This window comes from Triticum aestivum, chromosome 7D, assembly GCF_018294505.1.
Source record: "Triticum aestivum cultivar Chinese Spring chromosome 7D, IWGSC CS RefSeq v2.1, whole genome shotgun sequence".
NCBI classification, from domain to species: Eukaryota; Viridiplantae; Streptophyta; class Magnoliopsida; order Poales; family Poaceae; genus Triticum; species Triticum aestivum.
Window position 1 is genome coordinate 256,168,346 of NC_057814.1, and position 19,274 is coordinate 256,187,619.

Below are 19,274 nucleotides of genomic sequence, written 5' to 3' on the forward strand. Positions count from 1 at the left end.
CGGAGCTGCATAAGCATTGCAGTGTGCTGGTGGTGAAATTGGAGCACTGTGGTGGAGGTGAAGCTGTTGTTCGTCGTTCTTCGTTGGAGCCGGAGCACCGGCAGTTTGGTGGCTGCCGTTCGTCGTTCATCCTTCGCACGCACGCTTCAAGGGTATATTTAAGCCCACATTTTATTTTTCATAGGTGCTCCGGTAGTATTTGTTAATATATTTAGATGTCAACTAATTAGTTGTGTACAAATGTGTAGTTGCTCCGGTAATAATCCGTCCTATATGTGGATGTCAAGTATTTAGGAGTGTCAGTATATGTAGGAGTCCAGAAAAAAGGTCCGTAATATAGGCAGTCCAGTCAAATATATTAATCTATCAATATTTGTAGTTGCTACGGCAAATATTCGTAATATAATTGTAGGTGGGTGAATTGTATTAGTTGCTCCATTAATATTCTGTAATATATAGCTTCGTAATATATAGACATGTCTAATATTTGTTAGTGGGGATATTAAGGGGTAGGGTAGGTACTCAATGCGATTTGTGTGTTGCAGATGGCTGAGGGTACTCAGTGGGTGCTTAGCCCTATTGTTCATGTCCAAGGCTTGTCTCCAAGTGTTGTGCAAGTTAGTGAAGTGGACCTCACTTTTGATTGGTTGAAGACTAAATTCATGTTGAAGCAAGGGTTGAAGGAAGACGATTTTGTGTACTACGTCAGCAGGAAGCATTCAGATGGCCCTGGGGAAAGAAAATTGATTGACATAACTGATGATGGCAAGATTCAAGAAATGCTGAGCGAATGGGAATGGAAAAGGGTTGTTCAGTTGCATTGCTACAGGAAACCGAGTTATATGTGATGCATTTGTCATTCGAGATCCGCCTCCCCGGCAGGCCAGACGTCGTCATTGCCATTCTATTCTGTGTGAGACTTATGTCTATTCTATGTATGAGACAAATGACTATGTACTTATGTACGAGACATATGCCTACTCTACAAGATCATATTTACATAGAACATAATATTCATACAACGAGACATTACAAACAACTAGATAGAACTACATCTAAATTAAATGGCACGTAACTGAACTCACAACATACAGCATAAAAACTACATGAAGTCATCATCGTCATCCTCGATCGATGCAGAACTCTTGCCCTTCGACGATGAAGAACTCTTGCCCTTCGACGATGCAGAAACCTTGCCCTTCGATGATGAAGAACTCTTGCCCTTCGACGATGCAGAAACCTTGCCCTTCGATGATGAAGAACTCTTGCCCTTCGACGATGCAGAACCCGGAAGCGGCGGCATGAAGATATCATCTTCGTCCTCGCTCTCCTCAATCCATAAACATGGATTATTTGCTGCAATCCTTCTGAAAGTTTCACTCTTCGGCACCACTACCTTCTTCCACCTGTCATGCAACCTAAGAAGTTCTTTACGTACCTCCTCATAGGTCCTTTCAGGCCACCCAGAACTACGTAATTGGTGAGCCAACTCATTCATTATGGTGTCACTACCGGTGAGTTCGTCCCATGGAACTATCCTATTATCCATCCTGAAATCGGTAGCTAGCCTCAGAAGAGTCCTGCTTATCCCAGGGTGAAAACTACGATCGAAAGGATAATGGGACATCTCAACTACACTACACTGCAATGCTTATCCAGCTCCGTCTGAAGGGGGTTTTATAGATAGAGACGAGAAAATGGCGGGAAAGAACGACTGCGGTATGGCGGGAAAGGTTGGCGGGAAATGGGAGGAGGGAAACGGGTGGCGGGAAACGGGTGGCGGGAAATTGGTTGGCGGGAAACGGGTGGCGGGAACGGTGGAGGAACGGGTGGCGGGAAACGGGTGGCGGGAAATTGGTTGGCGGGAAATGGGTGGCGGAAAATGGGTGGCGGGAAATGGATGGCGGGAAAAGCGCAGTTTGGAAATGTCGATAACTTTCAAAACAAATGTTCATCACAATGGAAAAAGGTTCCCGCCTTTCAAAAAATGCATGCAATTTTTTGGAAAATATTAAAAGAAATGGTTCGTGCCACTAAATGAATGTACGTCACCTTTGCTGGAAATATTCTCGTGTTTCCAAAAAATATCCATGACATTGTAAAAAATGGTACTCCCTTCATCCCATAATATAAGATGATATTACAATCAATATACTCACATATCACGTGGGTTAACAAATGTTTAGATGGATCATGACATTTTAAGAAAATATTCGCGTGTTTCTAAAAAAAGTTTGTGAAAATTTCAGAAAAGCATTTAAAAAAATGTTGTGTGGTTTAAAAAAATGGTATTTCCATTAAAAATGTATTTGAAGAAATGTTACCATGTATTCATAACGTGTTAAAATATATACTTTAAAAAATATCATCATGTATTATTAGAAATAGGCATGCACCAGTCGGCCCACAGCAGGCCAACTGAGCATAGTCGGCCCACTGCAGGCCTATCGGTGTACTGCAGGCCGACTGGACCCTGTCGGCCAACTGCAGGCCGACTGGGCTTGAATCTGGTGGCCGACAGCCCAATCGGCCAGCAGCAAACTGATGGGCCACCAGTCGGCCTGCTGTGGGCGGACTGGGCTCAGTCGGCCTGCAGTAGGCCGATGGTGTATTATTTTTGAAAAATCTTTTTTTTGCGTATTATTTCTGTAATTTAAAAAAATGTATTATTTAAAAAAAATTAGCTGAAACATGTGTGTTGTATCCTATCCTCTCTCTACACAATTGTGTTCGGTGTTTTTTGCGCCCTGCACAAAAATAATACTTTTTTTTGCTAATAACATTACAATTGTGATGGTCCTATGAATTTAACTTGTACTATTTCCTCGTTGTCGATCCAAAAGCCATGACGTGTAATGGCCTGGCCAAACAGGCCGGCCCGGCCCGGCCTGGCATGGCCAGCCATGGCACGTTTGCTGAGTGCTCCTTGGCCCAGGCACGACCTGATTATTAAACGGGCCAGCCCGTGGTACGTTTAGCACGCCGGGCCACTTGTTTTTTAGTCGGTTGAGCTGTAGTATATATATATATATATATATATATATGGAATAAATAAATGGACTGTGCCGTGCCAACGCGCGTGCCCAGGCATGGCCCGTGGCGTGCCGTGTGCCGGGCCTGGCCCGTTTAGCCCGGGTCGTGCCATTCCCGCGTGCTACCGGGCCGACCCAGTTAGCACGGCTCGTTTGGCCAGCTACCGGCCCGTTTGGTTGAGCATATCTATATATTGGCACTGGATGCCCGTGAAACATGTGTGTTGTATCCTATCCTCTCTCTACACAATTGTGTTCGGTGTTTTTTTCGCCCTGCACAAAAATGATACTTTTTTTTGCTAATAACATTACAATTGTGATGGTCCTATGAATTTAACTTGTACTATTTCCTCGTTGTCGATCCAAAAGCCATGACGTGTACTGGCCTGGCCAAACAGGCCGGCCCGGCCCGGCCCGGCCCGTGCTAATCATGCCTGGCCCGGCATGGCCCGCCATGGCACGTTTGTTGAGTGCTTCTTGGCCCAGGCACGACCTGATTATTAAACGGGCCGGTTAGCACGCTGGGCCACCTGTTTTTTAGTCTGTTGAGCTGTAATTTAGATCATATATATATATAAATCTGGAATAAATAAATAAATAAATGGACTGTGTCGTGTCAGCCCGCGTGCCCAGGCATGGCCCGTGGCGTGCCGTGTGCCGGGCCAGGCCCGTTTAGCCCGGGCCGTGCCATTTCCGCGTGCTACCGGGCCGACCCAGTTAGCACGGCTCGTTTGGACAGCTATACGTGTAATTGAGGATGATGTTCCGTATCTTGGAAGAGAAACCATGTGAGGCCAGAATAAAAAAGAATGTGGCAGAGGAGATAAAGAAAGTGAGTCGTCCAGTCTCCGCGCGGAGTCTGAAACAGGACCCTAATCCCACGCTCTCGCAGTCGCAGTCGCACCCACTAATCACGGCGCATCAATCAAGCTGCCGCGCTATCAATCATTAACGGCGACAAGACCAAGCACACAAGCAAAACCACGCTAGTATACAAATCCCCCGAATATAGCAGAGCGTCCGGTCAAACCGGCCTTCATTTGCCAAGCACGGTGCATAGATAGATAAATAAACAAAAGAAAAGAAAAAGAGGGAGGGATTTTTCAGGTCCCTCTGTCCAATGGAGTCACGCGGCACGTAGCTCCGCCTCGGACCACATGCACACGCAAACCCCAATTAAAAATTATTATTACTCGCCACGAGAAAATCAGCTTTTATTTTTGTTTTTGTCCGAGCAAGCGAGCGAGCTCCTCGCGAGGCTGCCCCTCTCCTCTCTCTCTCTCTCTCTCTCTCTCTCTCTCTCTTCCCCCACATCTTCAGTTCGAGGTCGGCGCTTGGGCCTCACCTCTCCTCGCCGTCGGCATTCCGCCGCCTCCCCCTACCGGAGCCACCTTCTATAAGCTTCTCCATGGACGACTCCGGTGGCGCTGATCCGGCGCGCCAGCATCTGTCCCCGCAGGGCGGCGGGGGCGGGCAGCCGCCAGTGCCGCGCTCCCCGACCCCGCTCGACCTCGCCGCCGCCTCCGCCTACCACCACAGGCGCCTCTCCCCGTCGCCCCGGCCCCCGGCTCACCCGCAGGTGCGTCTCCCGTCGCCCTACGGCCAGATCCCCTCCGGCGCCGCGGCCCACCACGCGCGCTCGCTGTCGCAGCCCCTCTTCTTCTCTCTCGACTCGCTCCCGCCGCCGCCGTACGCCGATCTGGCCGGCCCCCCCGCCATCCCGCCCTCCCCGCCGTCTTCAAGCTCCGACCCGCCGCCCTTCGGCCTGCCGCCGCGGAGGGCTGGCCACCGCCGCTCTCAGAGCGACATCCCCTTCGGGTTCTCGCAGCTCAGCCCGCCACTGCCGCCCCCGGCGCCGGTGAAGCGCGAAGCGGCCACGGGACAGGATGGCGGCAGATTGGAGGGTGAGGACGCTGCGTTGTACGACCTTGTCAACGCCTACATGGACCTGGACGGGATGGACGCGCTCAACTCCTCCGAGGACCGCCACGACGACCGTGACAGTCACAGCCGTGCCAGCGGCACCCGCGCTGCCAGCGCGGCCGAGAGCAGCGAGAACGAAGCCGAGAGCCAGTCCACCTCAGCGGAGAGGAAGGACGGAGCCAAGTCTCGGCATTGTCGCAGCTTGTCCATGGACAGCTTCATGGGGAAGCTCAACTATGCCACAGGTGACGATTCACCAAAGCTACCCCTGCCGTCCCCCAGCGGTGGCCTTTCCAGGAGCGGGAGTGGGTCCTTGGATGGTGGTGGTGCTGCGTCACTGTTTGGTACCGAGTTCGCCAACGGGGAGTTCACTGAGGCTGAGAAGAAGAAGATCATGGCAAATGAACGCCTCGCAGAGATAGCTTTGACAGATCCTAAGAGGGTCAAGAGGTATGCATTTCATAATAGAGTGAAAAAATATTTCCCCCTCAATTTAAGCATCCTGACTTTTTAAAATTGACAGGATTTTGGCAAATCGCCAGTCTGCGGCAAGGTCAAAGGAGCGCAAGATGAGGTACATTCAAGAACTCGAGCATAAGGTACAGGTCTTGCAGACAGAGGCGACTACGCTTTCAGCACAGTTGACAATGATGCAGGTTTGTCTCATGGAGTTGCTCTGTATTTTGATTTTGTTTATGTTAGGACTGAACTAATTCTTGACGCACTTGTTTGCAGAGGGACTCTGGAGGACTTGCGACTCAGAACAATGAGTTGAAAATAAGGCTGCAAGCAATGGAGCAACAGGCACAGCTGAGAGATGGTATGCTTCTTATCGTCCCTTGCAGCATTGTTCTTCATTTCTTTTGGTGAAAATTAAACTGGGTTATGTCTTCTCGGGAAACTAGCAAACGGCAATATAAAAATAGCGCTCTTCAAGTATTATGCCAGCATGTGTTTGTGCCGACTTTCGACTGTCTGGGCTGGTTTGGTAGGCATGTAGTATCACCAATGCAGATCAGTGTTTTTATTGTTGGGTCGGGATAGTTTCTGTTTATGTGCACTCACACTGTAGGGTTTATCAAGGCCAAGCAAACAGTTTACATTAAAATGCAATAGTCGAGTGGTTCTTGGATGTTATTGCATGCTTCATGTGTCTCATTATAGATATATTGGTTCTTAATTTACCATGCATCTTGGCTGTGTTTGTAATAAAAAAAATTCATGGTTTGATGCTGAAAGATGACTTACCAATATTTATGCAAGCCAAAGCTAAACCAATTGGTTGGGTGCCAACTTCTCTGAAAACTTGCCTACATTTGGCAAGTTTTGGAGTTGCACAATAGGCATGCCAAAATGTTGGCTAGCAATTTTTGGCTCCCAACAAAAGCATGGACTATTACCTTTGTTTCGTGATTTACAGAAGATCGTGTGCTTGTTCTCTATGATAGTCAGTTATATTAAGTCGCCAAATGTAAGCATGCTAAAATATTGGCTAGCAATTTTTGGCTACCAACCAAAGCACACTCTATTACCTTGTTTCGTGATTATTATACAAAAGATAATGTGCTTGTTCTCTGTGTTAGTCAGTTATATTAAGCTATCATTATAAATATTACTGATTCTTTTTGTGCTGGTGTGCATATTTTCCAGGCGTTGATTACTTGCCGAGTAGATTAAAGTCCTTTTGTCTCAGGAAAGACCATGTGGTTTGCAAATTGGTTGAGTTGAAAATTGATGGCGCAGTATATTCATTTTATATTATTACTTTATTAGTTGCGAGGGGTTCGGTCACCAGGTGGCTGGGTTGTACCATCATGGTACATACTTTTACTGGGATATTTTTTGAACAATATGTATTTGGAAAATCTTGCATATCGTAACACTGTTTTATCATTAATCAATGTATGTTTTAAAATATTTTGAGAACCTTGAATACCTCAACACTATTTTCTCTTGATTTCCTCATGTGCGTCTAGTTTGACTAGGTTTGTTACTCTTGCTTACATGAGGATATATCAACTAGTGTCCAGTTCCTTTAGATGCTAATGTGACCTTCTGTTCGTTTTGGTTCCTTTGGGCACATTTTATGGTTGATAAGTACTATAGGCGTATACTGTAGAAACTGTCTTCTTGCTCGCTTTTGTCGAAAAGGCTTGTATATTTTTCCTTAATGACATTTGAAAAGATCCAAATATTCGATATATCTAGTTTTGAATTGTGTTTAATAGCCTATTCAGATCTAAATGTCAGATTGCTATTTCAATTAGTACAAAATTCGTTTATGAAAGTTCACGCTGGTGATGTATACTTGTTTTGACCATTTTTAGTGTGTTGTAAGGTTGAAGGTCTATCATAGCATTTTCTCCATTGTCTTCTGTGTGTTTTCGGTTATTTACGGGTCCACAGTTGGTTTCAGGCTTTCAGTAAATGTTGTAGCTACTTAGCTAGCGGTCAGCAATTTACGCTAGTGATTTTGTTGCCATGGTCCTCGCTGTGGATTGATATATAGTCCATATGTAGCTAATATACAAGCCAAAATGTATGTTCGCCGACCGCCCCATATTTGTCCGCCCGGGCAACCACACCCCTTATACACAAAACCTCAACTCCATACAAAGCCATGCATATAGATCATATAGCACACAACCAATTCAACACAAGCCAAAATAATTCACAACAAATCAAATTCAACAATTCATGCATAGGCATACACGAATGAATCAATCGCCCCCATTGTTGCGCTCATGGATCTCCTTTTTGTTGATGATCCACTTCTTGCAATTGTCATACATGAGGATAGTGTCGGCCGACATGATCCTTGACTCAATGGTCCTCTTGAGTCTCACCCTCTCTTTCTCAAGCTCAATTGTCTCATATGCCTTCGCCTTCTCAAGCTCCATTTTTTTTGCCATTTCTCTTGCTTCTTTTTGGGTCACGTCCATGTGGCAGACATCTTGCTTGCCGCGTTGTCACGCGCATCCCCATCCTTCTCCCACTTCCTCCCCCTCAAGTGTCTATTCCTCTTTGGGTCGGTCCCATGTCAGTCCGCCCCTCCATTTGGCTCATCGTCGTCATCCACTCCAATAGATTGGTCAATTGACGGGGTTTTTGATATCTTCAAGAGGCTTGACCACCTTGGTTTCCCATTCAATTGCACCCAACAATCCAAAATAATCCAAGAAACGAAGCAAGACAAGGAAGATGATGAACAATGTGAAGCAAACAAAACTTACATGGCCATCGACTCCAATACCACTTTGGTGCTATTTGCCACTTGTGCATAGGAACTGCAAAACTTGTTCAAACAAAGGCGGATTTTGATTACCCATTTCATAGTTTGGAGGAGCTTCACCGTCATCTATCATATCCATCATGAACGAGTCCTAAAGATGCATCAGAATGAAACCACCATCCTATAATTGATCCGGTAAATGCACATGGGGCAAAAAAGACCTGAGCATTTTGTTGAGGAATATCTTCAAACAGTTGCTAGGCATGTCCGACGCCGAGGATCCCCAACGTTGTCCATGACTGTTGGAGTTGTGGTGACTTGTACGATGTGTCCAAGAGGCGTCCGCTTCCTGCACGAAGCCATCCGAGATGCCGGACCATTGCGAAGCTGGAACGGCGTAGGGTGTGGCCGAGGGCGCGGATGTGGTGAGCTCCATGTCAACGATGTCCTTCTTGCCTTCTCGCGGACGTACTGCTCCTTGCAGATGATGGTCTCCGCTTTGCTCCCAACGGTAGGGACCCCCATGGACTCCGCTGAGCCATCCTCCATGGTGCGGGCGGACGGCGGAGTGGGCTAGGACGGCTAGGACGAAGGAGGAGGTGGGCGGCGCAGATGCGGAAGAGGGCAACGCCTTGGACGTGGGAAAGGGAAGACAAACACAATAGAGAGAGTGGTCAATTTGGAGGGATTTGGGGTGGGTTCGGCTTGCTGGATCCGACGTGGTGGACGCATCTGGGTGGTCCCAAATCCGTCCCACATATGAGCTGTGTTTGAGGGGTGCCGGACAGCCGAACATATGGGCTGGGTTTGGGGGGTCCGTTTGGGTGGCTTATTTGTGTCCGTACAGTGTCTGGGCTGTCTGCCTGACATATGGGTGTGGCTTATTTTCATTATCTTCATGCTTGTTATCACAGTATTAGTTATGTATTGTGTTATATAATCCATGTTTAGTTGTTCAGGTTGTTGTTTGCAGTGTCTATTAAACCAGTCATGTGTCATTGTGTTTATTTGGGTGACAGGGTTATATATATGCTCGTCTTGCTTTGTGACTTTCATTGCTTAACTCTGGAAATCAACTGTGCATGTGCCATTTTTTTCTTTTCAGATAATATAAGATTTTATTTCCTTGTTGATGCACATTGTATTCTTTTTTGCCACCTATTGCATTGATTGAATGAAGGCTGTCATGTAATTTAATTAGTTGTTTTGCAATGTTCTGTCCATTGATTTATGTTTCTCTATGGGATTCATGTGTATCCAGCTCTGAATGAAGCACTGACGGGTGAGGTCCAGCGGCTGAAACTTGCAACCGGTGAGATTACGGATGCTCGTATGTCGAAGGCGGGTCTACAGCAGCAGATGAACTCCCAGCTGATTCAAATGCAGCAGCTGCAAATACAGCAGCAGCAACAGCAGCAGTCATCACAGACGCAGCAGGCTCAGCAACAGCAACAGCAGCAGCAGCAGCAGCAGCAACAGCAGTCGCAGCAATCAGCATAGACCAAGTTACAAAGAACCTGGATCTCTGTAGCAGAGGAGAAACGCGAATCTAGACAAGCATGATGAGTTGAAGGATGGTGATCGTATGTGCGAGCGGAGAGAAAATAATATCTTTTGATTATATCAGACAGGTTGTAGGATTGATAGCAGTGGTTGGGCAACGGATGCTGCCCGAGTTCTTTTGTTTAAGGTGGTCAGCGTGGAGCATGGTCGTCGTCGTACCGTATTATCTGTCGTATATTCGTGCTGTACATGAGTACCTTCCTGGTGAGTCACTGTGGTAGTCTTCTCATTAAAGATTCTTCCCGACGAGTTGTTTCTGCGAGTCTTTGAGATTATTATATTACAAAATCTACAACAGTACCTGTGCCGTGATCGTGTAATGGAGGATATGGCGTACTACTTCGTCAGCGTTCGGGCTATGCTTGTGTTCACGTTTTGGCGTTGGTTGCTTATGAAAGTAACCGTTGCAGATCTTGCTCTCCAAAAATTCGAGTGTGGCGAGCTAGGTAAGCAATCCATTCAAAAAAAAAAGTTCCAGTCCGCGAACAACGAACGTGGACAAAGTCAGCCGCCCTCAGAGCATCTACATTTTACTAGTAGAATGCCCGTGCGTTGCTATAGGCAGAAGCTGAATGCCCGTGCGTTGCCATAATATTTCTAGCTTCATATAGAGAGAGGTAAAGATAAGAGCGGTAGTATGATTAGAGAGGGGAAAGAAAAGGCTTCCATGAAAACACAATGTAATTCATATTCACCAGGAAGCAACAGAAGTATGATTAGAGAGGGCCTCTCTCTGTCACCTTGTGATGTTCTCTCTCTCTATCACCTTGTGATGCTCTCTCTCTCTAACCTTGTGATGCTTTCCGTCTCCTCGAATAGGCGCAGTGTTAGTGCTAACATTTATTCTGTTCCTTTTCCTCTGTTCTTAGATTGTATGTCATGCACATTTATTCAGCACACAATACTGGGAATCCATGTGCAATACCTCATAAACTCTAAACTGGACGTCGGCGTACAAGTTAAACACAAGTAAAAAAATTGCAGACAGTTGCATTACATATACTCCCTCCGTTCCTTAATATTTGTCTTTCTAGGCATTTCAAATGGACTAAACATACGGATGTAGGTAGACATATTTTAGAATGTAGATTCACTCATTTTGCTCCATATGTAGTCACTTGTTGCAATCTCTAGAAAGACAAATATTTAGGTACGGAGGGAGTACGTCACAACTAAGTGGCACGACACTTGTTCAGTTACAACAGATACATCATGGTCCATTACAACGCTTGCTTCTATATTTAAACTACAACCCAGGGCGGTTAGGGAATGTGCTACTTTATTACAATCTCTACTGGAGTACACAAGTTTTAAAACTGTAAGTTTTAGTAGAGAAACTCCTTCACATCCAGCATAGAAATGCAGACCTCAAGAGAGATCTTTCCCTTCATGTTCCACACCCGCCAGTCTCAAAACTAATATTGCTTATACCTCAACTTTACTTAGCAGTCACAACTAATTGTGCTCATTTGTGAGCCGACACAATCTCAACATGCAAGTGACGTAGTATATTCAGAGTTTTACCCATCGTACATGCGATATCATCTCTTTCATCGTCTCTAATGATAGATCCCTAGCCACCATTACTATTTCCAGAAAAGAAAGCCCATCACAGTTTACCTTCAAAGTTCCTCCTTCAGGTCATTTCCATTTTGTTTTTTTCCAGTAATTCTCTTCTCCTTCTTGAAAATACAAGAGCACTAATCAACTTGCTTGTAGGCAATATAAGAGAGCTCTTCTACATTTCTTATTTTACCTTCCTCCCCGCTTTTGCCTCTTTCAAACCACCACTGATGTAATGTTCTTATCTTGATTTGTACTTCTTCCTCCAGTTTGGTATATTGCACATATTACTTTCTCCATAGTTTGTTTTGCATTCATTTTCCTTCTGAAATCTTCTAGTACCAACCTTGGAATAGAGTAACTAAAAAAAGGTGGCCGCAGTTGTTTTTCTTGTACTCCCTCCGTTCCTAAATATAAGCCTTTCTAGAGATTCCAATATGGACTACATACGAAGCTTATACATCCGTATGTAGTCCTTATTGAAATCTCTAAAAGGGCTTATATTTCGGAATGAAGGGAGACAACAAATTTTTTATAAGAGCACCATTAACTATCCCATTCCAAAAGAAAAGATGCTAGCACAGAAAGAGGACCCAAAATATCTTGTCGAGGATAAAAAACAGCAGTTTATTTTCTTCTTATACCACCATCGTCTAAACATTGACAATGCATTTTATACGTGGCATCGCGTAGACAAAAATGCATGAATAACTATAGGATGCAGTTTACAACATGAAAGAACATAACTTTTGAATTTAAAACATGAATCAATTTTACCAAATTGCACATGGAGCAAATAGAATGGCATCCAATAGTGCATCTCCCTATAACATCATGGTTGACACCGTCACCGCAACTCTGCTGTCACCGTTGGTGAATCGAGAAAATAATAACCAATAAATAAGGGCAATTGAGTGTAAAGAAATAAACTTCAGCTCAGACAAAGCACATACTTAGGACTGGAGAACATCACATATAATGAGAAGGTATTTCACCTCCGTACAGAGTGAATATTTTGCAAATTGCGATGTGATCATGTTATGCTTTATATGTTAATATCTGACTCCCTAAGCTGAGACCATTGTTACACAAAACTAAAACAAAGCTAGTGCATTAGTTGTCACCCAATGATTAGACATTGCTCATTTCTGATAATACATCAAGAACATTAAATGTTAATGTAAAAACTTTTTGACAAGTAAGACTGTTATCTGGTAATCCTCAAATCGTATGTACCAACCAATGGCTCCACAAGTATCCTAGCTATGTGACACTCTTTCTAATACTAACAAACAAACAAAATTATCATAAAGCACACATATTGACAAATTGGGTACTAAGGACAAGATGGGGTCTCCTGTCAGAGATATAACCATCAAATAGACAAAATGACTTTTTTTGAAAAGGACAAAATGACTTTTAGTTGTTCAATAATCTTCAAACTTTTTTATTTATATGAAAGACACCCAAAGAGCATCTTATAACTAACCGGAGAATTCTGATTACCTTCGACCATTCTCATCTTCCATTAACCCGCTTAGCTTTCCGCACATGTCGCTGCGAGAAAAACAAGATTCCAAGTTATATCATGCTTTTATTTGGTTCAGCAATAAAGCAGATTGTATGTTTTGTAGAGCATTCAAGAATTTGAAGATTATTGTTTGCAACAGCTACCAACCTAGTATATACACTCATCCAAAGCTTGCTCCTGCTGATTTAGATTATTAACTTCTGTCATTATACAATATTGATTTTTGAGAGTTATCATAATACTATATCCCTGCAAGAATATTCAGGTGCGTGTAGGATTAGTATGTCAATTTCAGTAGGAATAACAAATTTACATGAACAATACCTTCAAACATGAAAGGCCATGATCTAATTTTACTCCTCAATCATTTAGGACCCTGTAATGTTATGTAAAATTAGCTCATAGTACGTTAATGGACATGGTAAATAAATATTAATAAATGATGGAATACAAGTTCAAGAAAGGAAAACAACATACTTCCAACGAATTCTGTTTTAAGTTTCTTTTCTATATGACCATTCCTTGGAGGACATTTGTGACGTCATTTGTTTAGATCCATTTGTGATGTCATATATGCTTCGATTTGGACCTTGATTGGGGTTATAATTTGTCAAACAAAAGTGTGTGCACTGTACATACTTGAAGCTTGCGCACGCACTTAAAAATGCCCCAGAAAAAATACAAGTATATTTGAGGCTAAATTGTTATAAATGTCCCAGAAAAACAGAATCAAGAGCTAACAATATGTAGAAGTATTAACCCTGAAGAATCACACCTTTGGCCTAGACAAATGGTATGTAAGAAAATAAGAAAATAAGGACCAAAGCCCTGCTAACCATCTATGATTGCGTTTGTTCAATTTCAATAGAACAACAACTCCAAAATGTGATAATTTGGGGAAACTTCCAAAGATTTGCACCGCAATAGCCAGGAAGGTAAAGAAGCATAGCATGGCGGTGAAACGAGCACAGGAAAGCAACATACCTGACCGGTGCCGGCGAGCGCAGCTTTCCTCTACATTGTTAGTCGCTCCTTCCATGCACATCCCACTATCTCAAGGTAATCGTCGTTGGTCTCTCCACTGGCATAGTCTCCACACTGAGAAAAGAAACTGACGAAAATTACACGGGGTGCAGACAACATCTTACATCTGAAACATTAACCATGATTAGTTTTTACTCAACAAAAATCCCCAAGCCCGAAGTATATTTTCTTAACCTCTAGAGTAACAAACCACAAATTGCTGTTTGGTGCATCAATAAAAAAATTTAAAGAGAGCTCAACCAAAGAAGCAAAAAAATGGTCTTGTGCTAAACTTCTAATCAGTTAATCACATGCACATATGAGCTAAACATATTCGTGTGATAGGCGGGATAAGAGATAAAGCAAACTCCTTTTTATCTATCACATTCTTTAGATAAAGCAAACTCCTTTTCTCTATCACATTCTTTTGTACCTAACTCAGAAATAAAATCGTTACTTATGTTGGCATTTGACATATTTACTCTTAAGCAACTGTCGAATCTTTCTTTCCTACCCATTGACCCACAAAACAAGTTTTGCAACTAATGGCAGAAGTGATGCTTAATCATTTAGACCTATTCTCTTTTTTTGGCATGGATTTAGACCTATTCTTTTCAAGTTCCTGAAGAAAAAACATCTGAAAACTGCCTTGTTAATTAGAACCATTAGCATCTTCACGCGAGGCTGTATGCATAGGTGGGTTTCTACCTCCCTCGCTCCCTAATGTATTCTAATGGCTCGCCACTAATCATGTCTAAATAAACCTTCACAGTTTCCATGCAAATCAACTGGTATTCTTGGCGATTATTACTGTTAAATCAACCGGCATTTCAGCTCCCTCCCTCCCTCCCTCTCCCTCTCTCTCTCTCCCTCTCTCCCTCCCTCTCTCTCCCTCCCTCCTCTCTCCCTCTCTCTCTCTATCTCTCCCTCCCTCTCTCTCCCTCCCTCCTCTCCCCCCTCTCTTTTATGGCCTGCACAGGACATTTAGCAAGGCATTAGGTCTAACATATGACAGTGCTACAAATAAAAACATAAAACATGTACTTGGAAGGATCGTGCTCAGAACACGAATACAAGGGATAAATATTTTTTACATTTATCCATTTTACCTATATATATATAGGTAAATCAACCGGCATTTCAGCTCCCTCCCTCCCTCCCTCTCTCTCTCTCCCTCTCTCTCCCTCTCTCTCTCCCTCCCTCTCTCTCCCTCTCTCTCTCCCTCTCTCCCTCTCTCCCTCCCTCTCTCTCCCTCCCTCCTCTCCCCCCTCTCTTTTATGGCCTGCACAGGACATTTAGCAAGGCATTAGGTCTAACATATGACAGTGCTACAAATAAAAACATAAAACATGTACTTGGAAGGATCGTGCTCAGAACACGAATACAAGGGATAAATATTTTTTACGTTTATCCATTTTACCTATATATATATATATATATATATATATATATATTAATGGCTCATTACTAATGATGTCTAAATACACCTTGCAATGTGCCTGTCTTACAATTAGATAAAGCCATCAATTTGTGAGTGGAGGGGAAAATTAAAAATTCATGAGAAAGTTATCACCACTTTTTCTGCGTTGGTGCACACCGATGATTAAGGACATGAAGCAACTCTTCTTTGTCTCTTTTATACAATTTCACCTTGCCACTGCAAAAAATATATAATTACGCTTTCATTGTCTTGCAATCTTGAAGTTTCTTTGGAATGCCGGCAACCTGAAATGAAGGTTATCACTCTAAAAAGAGTGTCATGTTAAGGAAAATGCATCAGACTGTATTTGAGGCAAATTAATGTTGGATTGATCTTTCAATAATTTGAATTTGGTGGTAGAGTAAGTGCATTATTGAGCTTCTATTATAAGTGACAACTGGCCTTAAAATAACATGGTAGTATTCACTCAAGAATCTAGAATCGCACATCAACAATCTCCTCGTTACTTGCCAGTACAATATCACATAATATTGAGCGGTCCAGAAAACGAAGACATGTTCATCTACCACACTCTTTGTCAAAATAAGAATAGTCACTGTCCTTACTAAAAAAAATTAGTATTTCTCTCAAGAATCTAGAATCGCACATCAACAATCTCCTCGTTACTTGCCAGTACAATATCACATAATATTGAGCGGTCCAGAAAATGAAGACATGTTCATCTACCACACTCTTTGTCAAAATAAGAATAGTCACTGTCCTTACTAAAAAAAATTAGTATTTCTAAAAACCAGAATAAACTGTAACACAGAGGAACATAAATCAACATAATTTTGAATTGCATCTGAGGTGAGCAGTGAGCACCACATCGGCAACTTTATCTTCACCAATCTGCAACAGATATATGCACATGAGGCCCTAAAATTAAATCAAAAACAGAAATGTATAATGAATTCCAAAAAAAAAAAGAAATCCCTAGGATTGCTCGCTGAGTAAAGCAGAAAGTCACATTAGTCGGCGTACACACGCCCCAGAACGCCTTGCACATCCCGGCGCTTGGGCGGACTGTAGCCTGCGCGGCTGCGCCGTGCCGTGGAGGTTGAGCCAGTCGAAGATGAAGCGTGGCCTAGCATGTCGACGCAGCACCAAAAAATAGGTCTGCAGGAACGACACACCTACGCACCCCTATGAGGAAGTTTGGCCATGCGTGCGTGGAGTAATAGCGTTGTGCGGGCAGCAAGGAGGTCCAGCGTGGGAGGCGGGGTCCTGCGAGGAGAGCGCCGACGAGGGTGCCGTTGAATGTCTGTTGCCACCGGCATTCAACTTGTCTGGAATGCATGGCTGGTAAACGAGCACGACATCGACGGAGTCGGCTGCTGCAGCGTGGAGGAACACATTGGTGAGCAAAATCGGAGTGGGACACAATATGTACGTGACGATCTCTCTCTCGCTCCCTCTCGCCCGGTTGAAAAAGGGATATGCTCTATCACTTTGAAAAGAAGAAATCTTGAATTTAATAATTACAAACCCTGCACACAATTGTAGAAAGCAAACACATCTAGAAGACCACATGTATATTAGTAGTAGAATAAATAGCATTTCTTGTGGACAAAAGCAATGAAATAAGTTGATATTCTTTATTCACTTCAGTGCAGATGCGTCCTTTGTTGTGCTTGTGGGTGGTGAGATGCACCAACCTATTCAGCATATTTGAGAGAAGTGCGACACATAAGATGCTACATGAAAGCTGTAGTTTTTCAGCTTTAAGAGCTGCCCGTGCGTTCTTATGGGGAATAAAAATCATTTTAGACAAACGTGTTCTCATAAAATTATCAACAGAATACGGTTGACACTTCACCCATTTTTGGAGAGGTTGAATCTAAGACACAGAAAGCAGTGCAAACCAAGCAAGATGGTAGATAAATTAAGGGAGGCCCAATTACCTTTGCTGAGTGTTTTACTAACTGAAAGAAGGTTATTCAGGTGAAGCTTGTGCTCTGAACAGGACCCCATGTCAGCAAGTTGGCAAAGTCACTGGGATACGCAATATAGTAAAAATCCATGGAATTATGAGAAGGCAGAGATATGAATGCGAAAGAACTGTTAAATGCATGCTATATTAGGCAGCTCGTAGACACTTGCCATATCAATCACCAACTATTATCTTTCATAACACAAGATATGTGTAATATAGTTGTCCAGTACATGAAACTTGTGGGTAGAAGAAGTAAACAAATATAGTCTGTCCACAGCTACCTTCATGTTTGTCTTTTTCTGGGAAATGATCCCATGATAAATGGATTGGAGAGAAAATGATATCCCTACCTCGAATCTGTACTTAGTGAGATACTCTTCTCCGGCTTCTCAAATGCGGAACTTCTCTACAAATAAAAAATAACTGCAGATCATCAACAACAAAATTTAAGTGAATTTCAGATCAGTCAGAATTAATTCAAAAGCATGCCCTCTTCATGAGACCGTGAAGCTTTCTTGCATTTTGTGTTGAAATAAATGTACCATCTGATAGCAGACCAATTTTTTTGTTTCTTTATAAATGATTTGCTCTCTGCTCATAGTCTGACCAAAAAAAGAATTATTTGAAGTTTTGTACTCCAGATGTAAAAATAGTGATACTGGTAAATCCAAAAGGAAGTGGGTACGTCATGTGTGTTTTTGGGAGGATGGATGTATGTTTGTGAGATCACATTCCGGCATAATAATTCCAATTTCTTGAAAAAAAATCCGTGTGACTTTGGAGCACAAATCTAAAGTTAAAACATCCCAGCCTGCACAAATCTGAGTAAAAAAATTGATTAGACTAAGACAAGGATTCTAGAAGATTACCCTCGCAAAGTTGAAGTTGGTTTCCCTTTCCGCCTGCAACAAAAGAAATTATCAATAGAATCACTGTAATGCACGTACTGAACATGCTTATCTAATCTGTTATTCTCTTGTTCTTTGGGATGAAATACAAATCTTTTTCTTTGATGGCACACTGTAGTAGCTCTGAGCAGAAACCTTTTTCTAATGCATGTACATGAACATGCTTATCCAATTCTGGACTGATCAAAGTATAAAGTACTCCCTCTGTAAACAAATATAAGAGCGTTTACATCACTAATTTAGTGATCTAGACGCTCTTATATTTCTTTACGGAGGGAGTATATAAACTATGAATAAGTGGATTGCCTTTAGAGAAGAGAACAAGAGGAACTCAAACGAACTGATCCAATCCTGACCTTGCTATGGAGCACGGCCGCCTCCATCAGGGCAACGCATGAACAGATCGTAGATGGCCGCTGCCACCGGCCGCCACGCTGACAAAGAGTTCTGACGGAGGGCACTCTGACTCAGAGGAGATAAACGGACAGATGTAGACGTGGACAAGAGGGCATTCGGTTTGGAGGGCGCATGGAGGTCCGTCGCATCAGCCCCGTCGCCGATGCCCCCGCCCCACGGCTTGACAACGGCCTTTCCGTCGGCGTGGGCGTGAATGGCAGCCGGCGGCGGCGGTGCCGCGGAAACCCTCACGGACAGGTGGCCGGGCGGGCGAACGGGACGCGGTTAGGCCGCATCAAAGAAGAGGAGCGTGTCGTAGGTGGATCGGCGAAGAGAGGGAGCGCCTGTGGCAGGGAGGCGGCGGTGGGTGGAACCCTAGCCGGGCTTTTTTGTGCGAGCGGGCCTCGCTCCTGGTTCGTGCGAGCGGCGGGGGCAGGAGGAATCGCTCGTACGAGCGTCTGGTAAAATCATGATGTGAAGGTGATCTCATGTAAGACTACTCACGATGGGAGTAACATAAGACTACCCATAGTGAGAGTAACATAGGTAGTAACATCACACATATCTAGATAAAGTAGATGACGTGGCAAGTAATAAATGAAGAAAGGGGGAAGGTAGTAACATAGCTAGTTACTAGTAGTATAAGTAACATCACACATATCAAGACAAGATGTGTCTATAGTCTAA

The 19,274-nt window shown here is 43.5% G+C and overlaps 1 protein-coding gene and 1 long non-coding RNA gene across 14 annotated transcripts; one reads left to right on the forward strand and one right to left on the reverse strand.

Annotated features, from left to right (window-relative positions):
- The first annotated feature begins 4,273 nt into the window (after positions 1–4,273).
- LOC100682507 (bZIP transcription factor 29) lies at positions 4,274–10,050 on the forward strand. Its single transcript, XM_044581364.1, has 4 exons — positions 4,274–5,405; positions 5,479–5,611; positions 5,691–5,775; positions 9,449–10,050. Exons 1-4 carry the CDS (start codon positions 4,441–4,443, stop codon positions 9,685–9,687), a joined length of 1,422 nt encoding a protein of 473 aa, XP_044437299.1. The 5' UTR covers positions 4,274–4,440; the 3' UTR covers positions 9,688–10,050.
- An 888-nt stretch (positions 10,051–10,938) lies between these two features.
- LOC123163961 (uncharacterized) lies at positions 10,939–19,061 on the reverse strand. 13 transcript variants are annotated; one of them, XR_006482123.1, is made up of 9 exons: positions 18,548–19,061; positions 18,153–18,185; positions 17,634–17,689; positions 17,252–17,342; positions 15,441–16,681; positions 13,829–13,942; positions 13,169–13,220; positions 12,992–13,093; positions 11,925–12,870 (listed from the first exon to the last, which is right to left on the reverse strand). It is a non-coding gene; the product is annotated as an uncharacterized lncRNA (long non-coding RNA). The 13 variants fall into 13 exon arrangements; XR_006482119.1 differs by having other exon boundaries at positions 15,441–16,684; XR_006482120.1 differs by adding an exon at positions 10,939–11,432 and having other exon boundaries at positions 11,507–12,870; positions 15,441–17,689.
- Between the last annotated feature and the right edge of the window lie 213 nt (positions 19,062–19,274).

Excerpts from the sequence above, each read along its gene's own strand:
- LOC100682507 (XM_044581364.1), top strand. The coding sequence starts at position 4,441 with ATGGACGACTCCGGTGGCGCTGATCCGGCGCGCCAGCATCTGTCCCCG. Across the intron at positions 5,406-5,478 it reads GATCCTAAGAGGGTCAAGAG|GATTTTGGCAAATCGCCAGT; the intron begins GTATGCATTTCA and ends TAAAATTGACAG. Across the intron at positions 5,776-9,448 it reads ACAGGCACAGCTGAGAGATG|CTCTGAATGAAGCACTGACG; the intron begins GTATGCTTCTTA and ends ATGTGTATCCAG.